This window comes from Leucoraja erinacea, chromosome 10 (assembly GCF_028641065.1).
Source record: "Leucoraja erinacea ecotype New England chromosome 10, Leri_hhj_1, whole genome shotgun sequence".
In the NCBI taxonomy this organism is placed as follows: domain Eukaryota; kingdom Metazoa; phylum Chordata; class Chondrichthyes; order Rajiformes; family Rajidae; genus Leucoraja; species Leucoraja erinaceus.
In genome coordinates, this window is record NC_073386.1 from 17,268,721 (window position 1) to 17,281,489 (window position 12,769).

Below are 12,769 nucleotides of genomic sequence, written 5' to 3' on the forward strand. Positions count from 1 at the left end.
CTCCTTACTGGAATATGTTGGTCCTGAACTTTGATCAATTGTTCTTCAAACGACTCCCACATGTCAGATGGGGACTTGCCCAATAATATCTGCTCCCAGTGTACCCTCCTAAGCTTCTGCCAAATTATGTTGTAATTTGCCTGACTCATTATAGTACATTCCCACAAGGTCCAGACATATCCTTATTCAAAACAATCTTAAAGCTCACAGAAGGTACACAAAAATTCTGGAGAAACTCAGAGGGTGCAGCAGCATCTATGGAGCGAAGGAAATGGGTGACTTTTCGGGCCGAAACCCTTCTTCAGACTTAAAGCTCACAGAGTTGTGATCATGATCACAAAATGCTCTTCCACCAAAACCTGGCCAGAATCATTTCCCAACACAAGGTCCAGTATGTTCCCTTCTCGGGTTGGACTATCTACATACTGTTTCAAGAAACCCTCTTCACTGTTGGATCCACCTAACACATTCTGACATGCCCAAGCCTTTGGTACTCAGCAGGTTCCAGTCAATATTGGGAATGTAAAATTCACCCATGGCCATACCATTATTTATATGAGATGTCTTCTTTATTTTCCATTACTATGGTTTACCCTCCAGGATAGTTGATAGCTCTCAATGACCACTGTTCCATTCCTCACACTTCTCTTCCCATTCCTTCTCCCCAACCCAGAAAATCAAATGGGATTATTTGTCCTTACCATAAAAGCCTACACATTTATACGATACAAAATAACTATTTATCCCAGGAGTCACCAATCCATGTTATTCAGGGATGCTGCCTGACCTACTGAGTTACTCCAGCACTTTGTGTCTTATTTTGCAATCTCAAGAGCAACTAAATTTCGCAACCTTTAGACTTTATTCAGTATTATAACCACCATTCGCATGTAAAAGCGAGCTTGTTGCATTTGCAGCATTTCAAAATAAACTATTAAATGACATAACAAAACAGCTTGAGTTCGAAATAAAAGTTCATAGGTGCTAGTTCAGTTTCAGTTTAGTTTATTGTCATGTGTACCGAAGTACAGTGAGGAGCAGAGGACCATTCGGCCCATAATTAAGTCTGCAATTTTGTGTCATTGTTCTGTGCTCGAGGGCTCATTGCAGTTTGAGCCACAACTTCCTTCCAGATCAACCCATTAACACTGGAGTCTTTCCCACCCTGTAAATTCACGTAACCCCATCCTATTACACGGAGAGTGTGTTCAGAACTTCATCAACAACGTTTTGATTGGTCCTCAAATAGTTTACTTTTGGCTGTCACAGCACTTAATTTTGGCTGTTACATTTTTTATCTGTGGGTAAGTATGTGACTATATTAAAAACAACAAATCACTCTACACTTTTAAATAGTTCTACATCGTACATTTTTTTACAACCTGGCTATATTACTTATCGACCTCGGCCATATTAACAAAAAAAAGTTTCTAAGAGCTTGTAATTTAATAGAAAAACAATGTTCTTGTGTTTAAATGTTTGAAAAAAAAAAACATTCTAAAAGTTATTTTTAAATGTAGATAGTTATCATTCTTGAATTGATTAGTTGGTCACAATGCTTCTGGGGCGTATCTTAGCCTCTCATTAGTTCTTGTGGGCGGATCTTGTGGCGAGGCATATCCGCATATGTAATGCTTCAATAGACAATAGGTGCAGGAGTAGGCCATTTGGCCCTTCGAGCCTGCACCGCCATTCAATGTGATCATGTCTGATCATCCCCAATCAGTACCTCGTTCCTGCCTTCTCCCCATTTCCCCCGACTGCGCTATTCTTAAGAGCCCTATCTAGCTCTCTCTTGAAAGCATCCAGAGAACCTGCCTCCACCGCCCTCTGAGGCAGAGAATTCCACAGACTCACCACTTCTAAACTCCAGAGTGTACAAGCCCAGCTGCTCCATTCTCTCAGCATATGACAGTCCCGCCATCCAGGGAATTAACCTTGCAAACCTACGCTGCACTCTCTCAATAGCAAGAATGTCCTTCCTCAAGCTAGGGGACCAAAACTGCACACAATACTCCAGGTGTGGTCACACTAGGGCTCTGTACCACTGCAGAAGGACCTCTTTGCTCCTATATTCTATTCCTCTTGGTATAAAGGCCAACATGCCATTCGCTTTCTTCACTGCCTGCTGTACCTGCATGCTTACTTTCATAGACTGATGTACAAGGACCCCCAGATCCCGTTGTACTCAAAGATTATAGAGCGGAGTCTTTGGTTGTACTTCCCCTTTTCCCAACTTGACGTCACTTCCCATTTCCCCAACTTGACGCCACTCCCCCCTTTCCCAACTTGACGCTTCATTTGCTGTTTGGAAGTGTTTCAGTGCTGTGGTGTTTGTTTGGCCACTTTCGTGTTGCAGTGGGATGTAAACAAGGTATGTTCGAACTTAGTTTGTAAATCAGAAATAAAAGAGCAGGCGTTTTGTTGTTGAGGATCCGGATCAGAATTTCTGCCTGCAGGGGGTGGCATCGGCAGCTAATGGAGGAATGGAGAGTCGACAAGGAGAAATATCTCCCGCTTTCAAATTGTTGGTGCGCAAAAGGCAGAAAATTGCATTTAACGCTGATTGCTATTGTTTTTTTTTTAAATTTTAAGTATTGGCACCCCATTTACTTAACTCCCTCCGTCAAATGGAAAGCATTTGGACCCTATTTTGGAACAAGATCAAACCCATTTGTGGAATGTTACCAGGCTTTGCTAATGTCGTCTATCACGAAATTGACATGCTTGCGATTTTCTGTCGGCAAACGTTTCAACACCTATACACAACACTCAAATTATCTACATTTCATTACGAAATTACTAGAAGGCCATTTTGCAAAGTATATCCCTCGACATTCTTTACCCAATGGAGGCAGGCTGCATGTTTTAAGTTTTTTTTTTAAACCTGATCATGTTTTTGCTCCGAAGGTAGTTTTTGCTCCGAAGGTAGATACAAAAAGCTGGAGTAACTCAGCGGGACAGGCAGCATCTCTGGAGGGAAGGGTTTCGAGTCGAGACCCAACTTCAATCTTCCTGTCCCGCTGAGTTACTCCAGCATTTTGCGTCTACCTTCGATTTAAACCAGCTTCTGCTGTTCTTTCCCACACATGTTTGTGTTCCTGCATTTTGGTAACGGCAGTGGAAGTCGCCCCGATTGTGTCAATCTATCAGCTCAGTCTTCCGCCGTTGGACTTAGGTTTAACGTTTAAATTTGCCATGTTCCCCAGGTACCGTCTTTCACACCGTGCTCTCCTCCGCACAAAGAGCTAGTCTTAAATAAGAGTAATCCTCCCCCCCCCCCCCCCCCCCCCCCCCCCCCCCCCCCCCCCCCCCCACACACACACACACACACACACACACACACACACACACACACACACTATCAAAACATTGAATTGGCGCTCTTGGGGGGGGGAGGGGGGGGGGCATAAAAACATCGTTCACAAACTGGCTGCGCTGATTTAATCAAACACATTTCAGAAAGCATACCTTCTCAAAGAATTGCGTGACATTTCTGAGATGAATGCCGATTGGTTCCATACTACTTGGCATATAACCAAAACCAGATTTGCCACACCAGGAGATTGTGGAGTAGATGGATTTTTCCTTCAACAACCCATTCCCTAACTCTAAACATTGTCAGCAGATGTTGATCACGTTTAGAGGCCCCTTAAGTAACTTCTGTGCGCAATGCTGATATCCTGTTTTGGCTAAAATAAAACATGGTGGTGTTGACGTTTTTGCTGCTCGCCTTTATAATGTTGCTGGTGACATGTAGGGAGTAACTGCAATTGTAGGCAATTGGATTTTAAGCTGTTTTGCTATTCAGCAAGATAATAATTGCTACCACAATGTTTTCTTCTGCACTATCCTTGCATCCCTTGATTCCATTAAGGTTCCAAAATCAGTTGACCACTGAATGAACTCAGTTACTCAGTCTCTACAGCCCCCTTGGGTGAAGAATTCCAAAGATTCACTACCATCCGAATAAAGACAATTCTCCTCATCTTAGTCTGCAATGGTCCATCCCATATCCTGAGACCGTGAGCTTTGATTCCAAACTCCTCAATTTGGGAAACAGTCAGTTTGTTGAGCTCTGAAATCTCCCCTCATATATACTCTAGAGAATATAGACATGGCCGACTTGAACTCTCCGCATGGAGCAAACACGTTATTCCTGGATCCAATCCAGCGATTGCATGGTCAAATATTGGTGTTCCATGATTTGTTTTTGACTGGATTTATGGTTTAAAAAAAAGAGGCCTATCAATGCATCTTTAGTCTTAGTTTAGTTTAATATCTCTGTCTTCTCAGATTGAAAACTGAGGAAAAGCCCAAGCTATTTGGAGTAACTTTGAACATCTTTGGGCAATCAAAGGATGGTGTTGCCTTTCAAATATTTGTGGCAAATGCACTTTGTTTAACTACAGGATTAAAAAGAGATGGTTAGGTTGTTTGAATCATATCTGCTCAAAAAAAGGAATTGCTGGAAGAACTCTGGTCAAGCAGCATCTATGGAAAAATATATCAATTAGTGATTGATGTCAGTGCTCTTCCTCAGAACTGGAGGAAGAATAGAGGCTTTCAGTTTTCAAAGCAAAGTTGAGTGAGGAATAAGGCAAAGTACTACATAGAAATAAGACAGATCAGTTAATAAAGAGCAGAAGTACTTACCAGTGACAAGACATTTTAAAGAAATACAGGATGAGAAAGGTTCAGGAACAGGATGTGTAGGAATGAACTGCAGATGCTGGTTTGAAACCGAAGATAGACACAAAAAGCTGGAGTAACGCAACGGAACAGGCAGCATCTAAAGAGAAGGAATGGGTGACGTTTAGGATCGAGAACCTTCTTCATGAGCAGGATAATGGGAAAAGATTAAAGTGTGGTCTACCTGAAATTTTTTATCTCGTGAGTTTTCAAAATGCTTAGACAGAAGCTAAGCTGTTGTTCAAGTTGCACCGGGCCTTGCAATGACAGTGAGGATGCCACCGACAGATGGGTCAGAATGGGAGCGGGGCTGGAAATTGAGGCATACAGCTGGAAGCTGGGGGTCGGCCCTGTGGATTGAGTGTCTGCTTCTGCTTTCTCCAATGTTGAGGAAGTCACACTGTTAAACACCAAATGCAGTTTTTCATACATCTGCTCCTTAGCCTGAGAATGGTGTCTCTGAAAATACGTGTTCGTTCTACATGATGGATCAGAATCTAAAATATTGATGTGCAGATTTGGAGGTTGCACAGGGGCGCAGTTGCCTCACAATTCCAACGATCTGGGTTCAATCCTGATATCCAATGCTTCCTCTGTTGGTTTTGCACATGCGCAGCTCCCTACATGTGGGTTTCCGCCAGGTGCTCCATTTTTTAACTGAATCTCATGGACTTGCTGGCAGGTTAATTGACCACTAAATTGTCTCAAGTGTGTAGTTGAGTGATAGAATCTGGCAGGAGTTGAGTATAATGTGGGCGAATCAAGTGGGATTAATGTAGATGGTGGACCAGAGGATTTGTTTCTATGTTGTTTGTCTCTGACTCCTAAAAGCATATTACTGTAGAAACTGGAGATACTCAGCAGGGCAGTTTAGAATAAACATTTCAAGTGATAAATTTTATTTAATCATTGCCCTGGATTATTTAAATGTTTCTCTTTCCACAGATGTTGCATAAACTCATTAGCATTTCCAGGAACGTGTCACTAACATATAATTATCTTTTAATGAAACCAGAAGAAATTGGTAGGCTATTCTGGCTAAGTGCGCAGAATAAATGGCATCTATTGGGTTTGCCTTTTTAAGAGAAAAATTCTGAAATAGGTCAACTGAACCAAATGTTCCACTCCGAATCTGTCTGTAAAAGTTACTTGAACTGGGCTTTATGTCAAATTTTACAGAGTAAAATTGACAAACAGGATAATTGGAGTCTTCTACATTTAAATTTTTCAATTTTAAAATAAGTTTTTCTTTATCTAATCCAAATTTTAGGAACGTGCAAGGGATCGTGATGGGATTGCAGCGATCATTACTCATCATTCTTGTGGGGGCAGCAATCACTCTGGCAGCAGCAAACAATGACACCAGAATCTGTCAGGTGGCTCCTCACTGGGAGATTGGAAACCAAAGTCCAATGGAGCAGCTGTCTGGGCAACTGGTTGTGGTGGCCCTTCTCAAAGCAAGCTGACAGTTCTGCCTAACGCAGGCTGCTAAGTAAGTATGGCACTTTACCTAAACTGTTCTTGTACAAATGTTCTACACCATCATCTATGCAAGAGCATTGGCTGGTGACTTGCTGTCGACCCTTTCTCTCATTATCTGTTAGCCAGTGCATGAGAGTGCCAAGAAGTGACAAGCTCTTGCTTTTCATTTCCTCTCATCCACTCTAGGTCGATGGTAGAGAGGAAAACAACCCTTTTGTTCAATGGCTTTTCTCTGGTAGACACAAACCAAGAGATTATGTTGTCAAGAACTGCAGATGTGAAACGATATGCTGGTACAGACATCAAAAGTACTGAGGGCTATTTTTATAAAGTGTTCTTGGAAATTAACTATTCCTTATTGTTTATATGGTGATTGAGACCGTATGTTAAAACATAAACTTTATTTCTATTATGAAACTTTTGATTTGGTCATGTTTGGCAAGTTTTCCCATCAAGGCTTACAGAATTTACATTATGTTATTGTGAATGAGAAAATTCTTGAATCCAGGGCCATTTAGTTTAGACATACAGCGTGGAAACAGGCCCTTCGGCCCACTGAGACCGCGCTGACCAATGATCACCCATACACTAGTTCTATCATACACACAAAAAGACAATTTGCAGAAGCTGATTAGCCCGCATGTCTTTGGAATGTGGGAGGAACCCGGAGCACCCTGAGAAAACCCATGCGGTCACAGGGAGAACATACAAACTCTGTACAGACAGCACCCATAGTCAGGATTGAACTCTTGCACTGTAAGGCAACAAGTCTACCACTGTGACACTGCTTCCTCAAGCTTTGACCATGCTTTGGAAACTCAAACAAAATACTCCCATGAGTATCACTATTTACCAGCAATCACTGTTTCAAGCTGATGTTTCACATTTTTTTCCCTTATTAAAAGATTTATTTTACAATAAGAAAAATATTTCTTAGAACCGATTACTGTTGTCTGTTGCTTTAGAAACATTTCAGATTCAAAGGTAAATAATAAAGATAGCTTGTGACATTGCTGGATTCAGTGAACAAAAAGTTTATCTTTCGAAGCATTCTGTGACACCATGAGATCACTAGGCATACGCATTTTAAAAACAAAATGAAATTTGAAATCTCTAACCTGCATACTTGCCTTCACACTACACTCAGTAAAGTAATGGTATTGACGGCTTGCATTTTTTTTAATAGATTAGGCATTTTGCGTGACAAGCTTTCCCTTCAAGGCTTGAAGAATATACATTATATTATCGTGAATGAGAAAACACTTGAATCCAGGGCCATGTATTGGAAACTCAAACTGAAAACTCCCAAGAATATCACTGTTTATCAGCAATCAGCGTTTCAACCTGATGTTTGGCGCATCCTGAGGGGGAACAAGGATGACTTCCTCATCTATGATAGGTTCGTATTTTTAGTTGTAGCACTGAATCGAACATTGTTGTTAAGCAGGTTCATTGATCTCTTCAAATATTTGTGTATACTAGTTAAGTATTGGTAAGACCACTGGGAAAGTTGCAATACCTATGTTGTACTTTTGTATGATAAAGAAATTAAGAGCAATCTTTTGCTTTACCAATTGGGGAATGGCCCTTTGGTTCCTTGCCAAGTAACCATGTAGAGTCCAGTTTGCCATTATCACCAAACCAGATCTGCTGCTCCTTGACGTGCATGCAACCATCAGCAATAGTAAGACACAAAATGCTGGAGCAATTCAGCAGGTCAGGCCACATCCCTGGAGAACGTCGATGGGTGACATCTCGAGCCGTGCCCCTAGCCAAAACGACACATATCCTTGTTCTCCAGGGTTGCTGCCTGATCCACTGAGTCACTCCAGTACTAGGTGTCTTGTTATTGTAAACCAGCATCTACAGTTCCTTGTTTTATATAATCAACAAAACTAATCTTGCTTGATATGTTATATTTTTGTCCCTTTTTTTATTCGGGTGAGGCAGACGAGATTTGTAAATTATGTTGGCCAGGAAATAAGTTTAGAATTTTTTTGGTCTGGGTGGCACAAAATCAAGATGGCCCTTTTTGCCACCATGATACTAGCTATTATTTTACAAACTGAATGGTTGTTGAGGTCTCGTGTTTACCTTGTAAATCAGTTTCAACTCATAATGTTATCTGAATGGTTTCCTTTACAGATGCTGCCCAACGAGCTGAGTTCCATCAGCAGTTTGTTTTTTTACTCCAATTGTATTGTAATTTAAATTTGGAAGTGGGATTGCTTGCTTTGTAATTTGCCTGGTTAATTCAATGTTTGTGAATTTTTCTTTTTTATCTTTCCCCTAGATGTGGCAAATTGACCTTTCATATCACATCTCCATACAGCTACCTTAACTTTCGCTATGTTGAAGCGGCAATCATGGCTACATATAACACAGATTACTGTGGGAACTGCATGGGCAGCAGTACCACTCTGGAGGTAATTGTTAGCATTAATCATGTCTCGGAAAGATTGCACTGATGGCTGGTAAGGGGGGGGGGGGGGGGGTCACAATAGTTTAAAAAGTGTTTGTGGCATCTTTATTCCTGAAAATGTCATAGAACAATGCATCAGTAAATTAACTACTAGACTGATTTTTTTTTCAAAGGAGACTGAAGCCATCCTTTTCTTTTCTTGTAACCTCACCGTCATCTATAGAGTAAATTATATTCATTCTAATACCACAGGTTTGAAAAGCATGACTTTTGAAACTCAATTTTGTTATTGCAACAGGCGACCAGCTACATCTCAACTGGACCCAACTGGGAATATTCTCAACATCATTCCAGGAGCTTGAAATAAAGATATTTTAAGATTGGAGAATAATGGAAAAAGTTTCCTTCACAAATAAGAGCCAAATGTCAATATTGATCCCTATGCTGCAAGTAAGAATTCCTTTCTTTCGTTTTGGGACATATGACAATAAAATACTCATATTGATGTAAGGATGCTAGTTTGACATTTGCTATCTTGAGGTAATATTGTTTTTATTTGAGGATGAATATATATAATATCACATCTTTTTAATCCCATTCATTCTGATAATCTGCACATGACTGCAGTCTAATCTGGCATTAATGATGAGTATTGATAGTGAAATCATGATGAAAGTAAATTACTACCCCAGTTAACTAACGGGGGAACTTTTGTGGCCCCTTTAATCCACCCCACTGCCCCCCCACCTCATTGATCCAAAGCATGTATCAATCCAGCTGTTCTTATGAATATAGGAAAACAAGTGATCTAGTCACCATGATCTCACCTGAATCCTGTGTTCTTTTGCATCTCCTACATGGAGATATATGTGGGGTACCAAGAATAAGCTAAATTGGGACATTCCTTGTTATCCACAAAGATAGTAGAATGTTTATTGTGGGAAGGGAAGATGAGGAGGAATGTTGGATTATTACCTTCACAGAGATGCTCTATGTTAAATATTAATATTTTGATTTGGCTTTTGATGTATTATTCAGTAGAACCTATTTCTATGGTGTTCTTGTGCTCAATGATGTCTAAGGTTCAAGCTAGGTACTAGTAGCTATAGACTGACCACTGCACAGAAAACTTAAAGGAAAAGTTTTTAACTGATTTGTACAGATTGTCACCACCATTCCGATCATAAGACGAGAAGATTTTTTTAAATGGGCATTAGGCCCCGAGTTTATTCTGCCATTGAGTAAGATCATGACTGATCCAACTTTCCTTGTCCGTCTTCTCTACCACACCCTTGATTCTCCTCCTGATTAAAACAAGTTATCTATGTCAGCTTTGAATATATTCGATTCGGCCTCCATAGCATTCTGGGGCAAACAATTCCGAAGACACTCAAACCTTTGAGATAAAATCTCTTTCTGCATTTATTACTTCCTCCCTGATTCCCTGAAGTCTTAGATTATATCATGTAGCCAACAATTATCTAGCATTTACCTTGTCAACTTCTCTAAGACTCTTGTATGTTTCAATAAGAACATCTCTCATTCTTCTCGGCTTCAATGAATGCTGACCTTTCTTCCTAACACATCCCTCCATACACAGGATGTACTCGAAGAACATCCCTTTATGAAATTGACTCAATCAAGGGTTCAAAAGGGTATTTGGTATGTGCTTTGCGGAAAAATAACTTGCAAAGCAAAGGAGAAAGAGTATGACAATGGGGTTCAGCAGTATTTTCAATAAGGAGCCAGGTGGGTTATGTAGCCTCTTCTTGTATCACAGTAGTTTTGGGAAATGGTACAGCATCCTTGTGATTTGCCCAAGATCAATTGAATGGAGTCAGATATTGAATTTACAGCATTAGTGCTTTGCCAACAATATTTCCCTCTAGTCCATTGCATCTGATGGAAGTAACTTGGTGTTTAACAAGGATTCCATCCGTTGCTACCAATGCTTCTGTTCTTCAACTTCATTTGGGGATTTTGTATGCACATGAATATCTAGCAACTCAGGTAGTTTCCATCCTTTGGACATTTTTTTCATCCCAATTGTTACCTTGCTTTGATTTGCATAACTGAAACTCTTGGAAACTGGAAGGAAGTGCCCTTTTGGCCTAATGCATAAGGAATCCGACGTTAGTGTTTGATGTCACATCATCAGAAGATTGCAGGTTGGAGTCCTGTCACGGTCATTAGTGGCAGCACAGTGGCACGGCTGGTAGAGCAGCAAACTCTCAGCACCAGTAACCCATATTTGATCCTGACCTCTGGTGCCGTCTGTGTGGAATTTGCATGTTCTCCCTTGTGTGCTTCCTCCAGGTGTTCCCACATTCCAAAGACAGTCAATCCCAAATTATTGACTTCTTTAAATTGCCCCAAACGTAGGGAATGGATGAAAAAGTGGGGTAATATAGAAAAGTGTGAACAGGTGATCGATGATCGCGTGTGCTTGGTGGACCCATGGGCCTGTTTCCATGCTCTATCTCTAAACTACTCTCTTTCAATCTGCATGTTGTCAGGTGTGTGTGGTATTTGTGTTTACTTATTCGGTGCTGTTACTAATTTTAGTTTGTTTCATGTTTCCAACATCTGCATTTTTTTGCCTTTTTATTATGTAAAATTTATCTCAATGAAAAATGTAATTATCTTTTTAATAACCTAAACTGGTGATCAATAAATAGCTATTGAAATTGAATGTTGAGGGTTTTCTTTCAATTACAACATAAACAAGTGAAATGAAAAAAATATCCAAGTGATTCCAAGTGACATTTAAAAATGTACAAGCGCTGGTGTGGTTATAATTTTGAATGCAATGTTTCCAATTCTAATTGCTATCTCAGCCATTTTCTTCCACCCAGATTCCTGCAGAACTCTTCCAACCATCAAATACTACATATGATTCTCCTTTGAAACATCAAATAATTGTAGAAACAATTTGTAATAGAAAAAAATCACGTGGTTAAAGTGCACATTGTCAGATTTTAATAAAGGCCATTTTTATACATTTTGGAAACCAGAGCACCCAGAGGAAGCCCACACAATCTCAGGGAGAATGTGCAAACTCCATAGACACCACCCCAAGGCAGGATTGAACCTGGGTCTCGGGCGCTGTGAGGCATAAAGTCTCCCACCTGGGCCACTGCGTCACGCACAGTTAGATCGCATGGGATACAGGGAGAGCTGTGAGCTGGATATGTAATTGGCTTGATGGTAGGAAACAAAGGATGATGATGGAACTTAGATTTTTGGACTGGAGGCCCATAACTATTTGCTCACTGGTCTGCGCTGGACACATTGTTGTTTGTCATTTATATTGGCAACTGAGATGAGAATGTGTTAGGCATAGTTAGTAAGTTTGGAGGTAACATAGTTAATAAATTAGCAGGTGACACTAAAATAGTGGTATTGTAAACAGAGAGGAAGGGTATCAAGAATTGCAGCAGGATGTGGATTAGTTAGGCAAATGTAGCAATGTTACAAAATTTTGAGATTTAAAAAATCAAGTCTGCAATTTATCCCATCAGATAAAGCATAACAATAAGTTTAATTTGACACCTAATTCACTTTCATATCTCAAGTAATAAAAAAGTTATGGCCATTTTCATACTCGGAAATTAGCATCTTGTTCCCTATTGATTTTCTATGGACATAACAAAAAAGCTGTGATCATGGACAGTCAAAAGCCCATAACCTTCTTAAAAATTAAGAGAACTGAATGAAATTTTCAGTTATCATAGATTGAACCATTCTGAAACAAATATAAAATAATCTTACTTGGAGGACCTGAAATTAAAGCATATAATTAGTTAGTTACCCAATTGTAGCTAATTTCAAACTTCAATTACTAGATCTAAACATCTATCCATTTCTTAATAAATGATTAACATTTTTAAATAGCCTAAGTGTCCAAATAATATTCACAAATAATTCACAATAAAACATGATTTTAAAATCTCATTTACATCAATTTATAGGTCAAATGGAAGGAATTTAGTGTTCAATTGCTGTAAATTAAAGTCTATTTTAAATCGGCTTTCTAGTGGGTTCCTGTGAACGCGCTGGTTTAGAACGTTCACATTGCGCTGGATTTGTGCCCTCAAATACCCAGAAAAATACTGCGGGATATAAAGAGCCCAAAATGAACTATTCGCTATAGAAAACTTTATACACAGGGTT

The 12,769-nt window shown here is 39.9% G+C and overlaps 1 protein-coding gene across 1 annotated transcript; it reads left to right on the top strand.

The window, feature by feature from the left end:
- Positions 1–2,218: 2,218 nt before the first annotated feature.
- LOC129700847 (selenoprotein Pb-like) lies at positions 2,219–11,288 on the top strand. The gene is made up of 5 exons (XM_055641604.1): positions 2,219–2,374; positions 5,963–6,184; positions 7,361–7,573; positions 8,468–8,600; positions 8,895–11,288. Exons 2-5 carry the CDS (start codon positions 5,982–5,984, stop codon positions 8,961–8,963), a joined length of 618 nt encoding a protein of 205 aa, XP_055497579.1. The 5' UTR covers positions 2,219–2,374; positions 5,963–5,981; the 3' UTR covers positions 8,964–11,288.
- Positions 11,289–12,769: the final 1,481 nt, after the last annotated feature.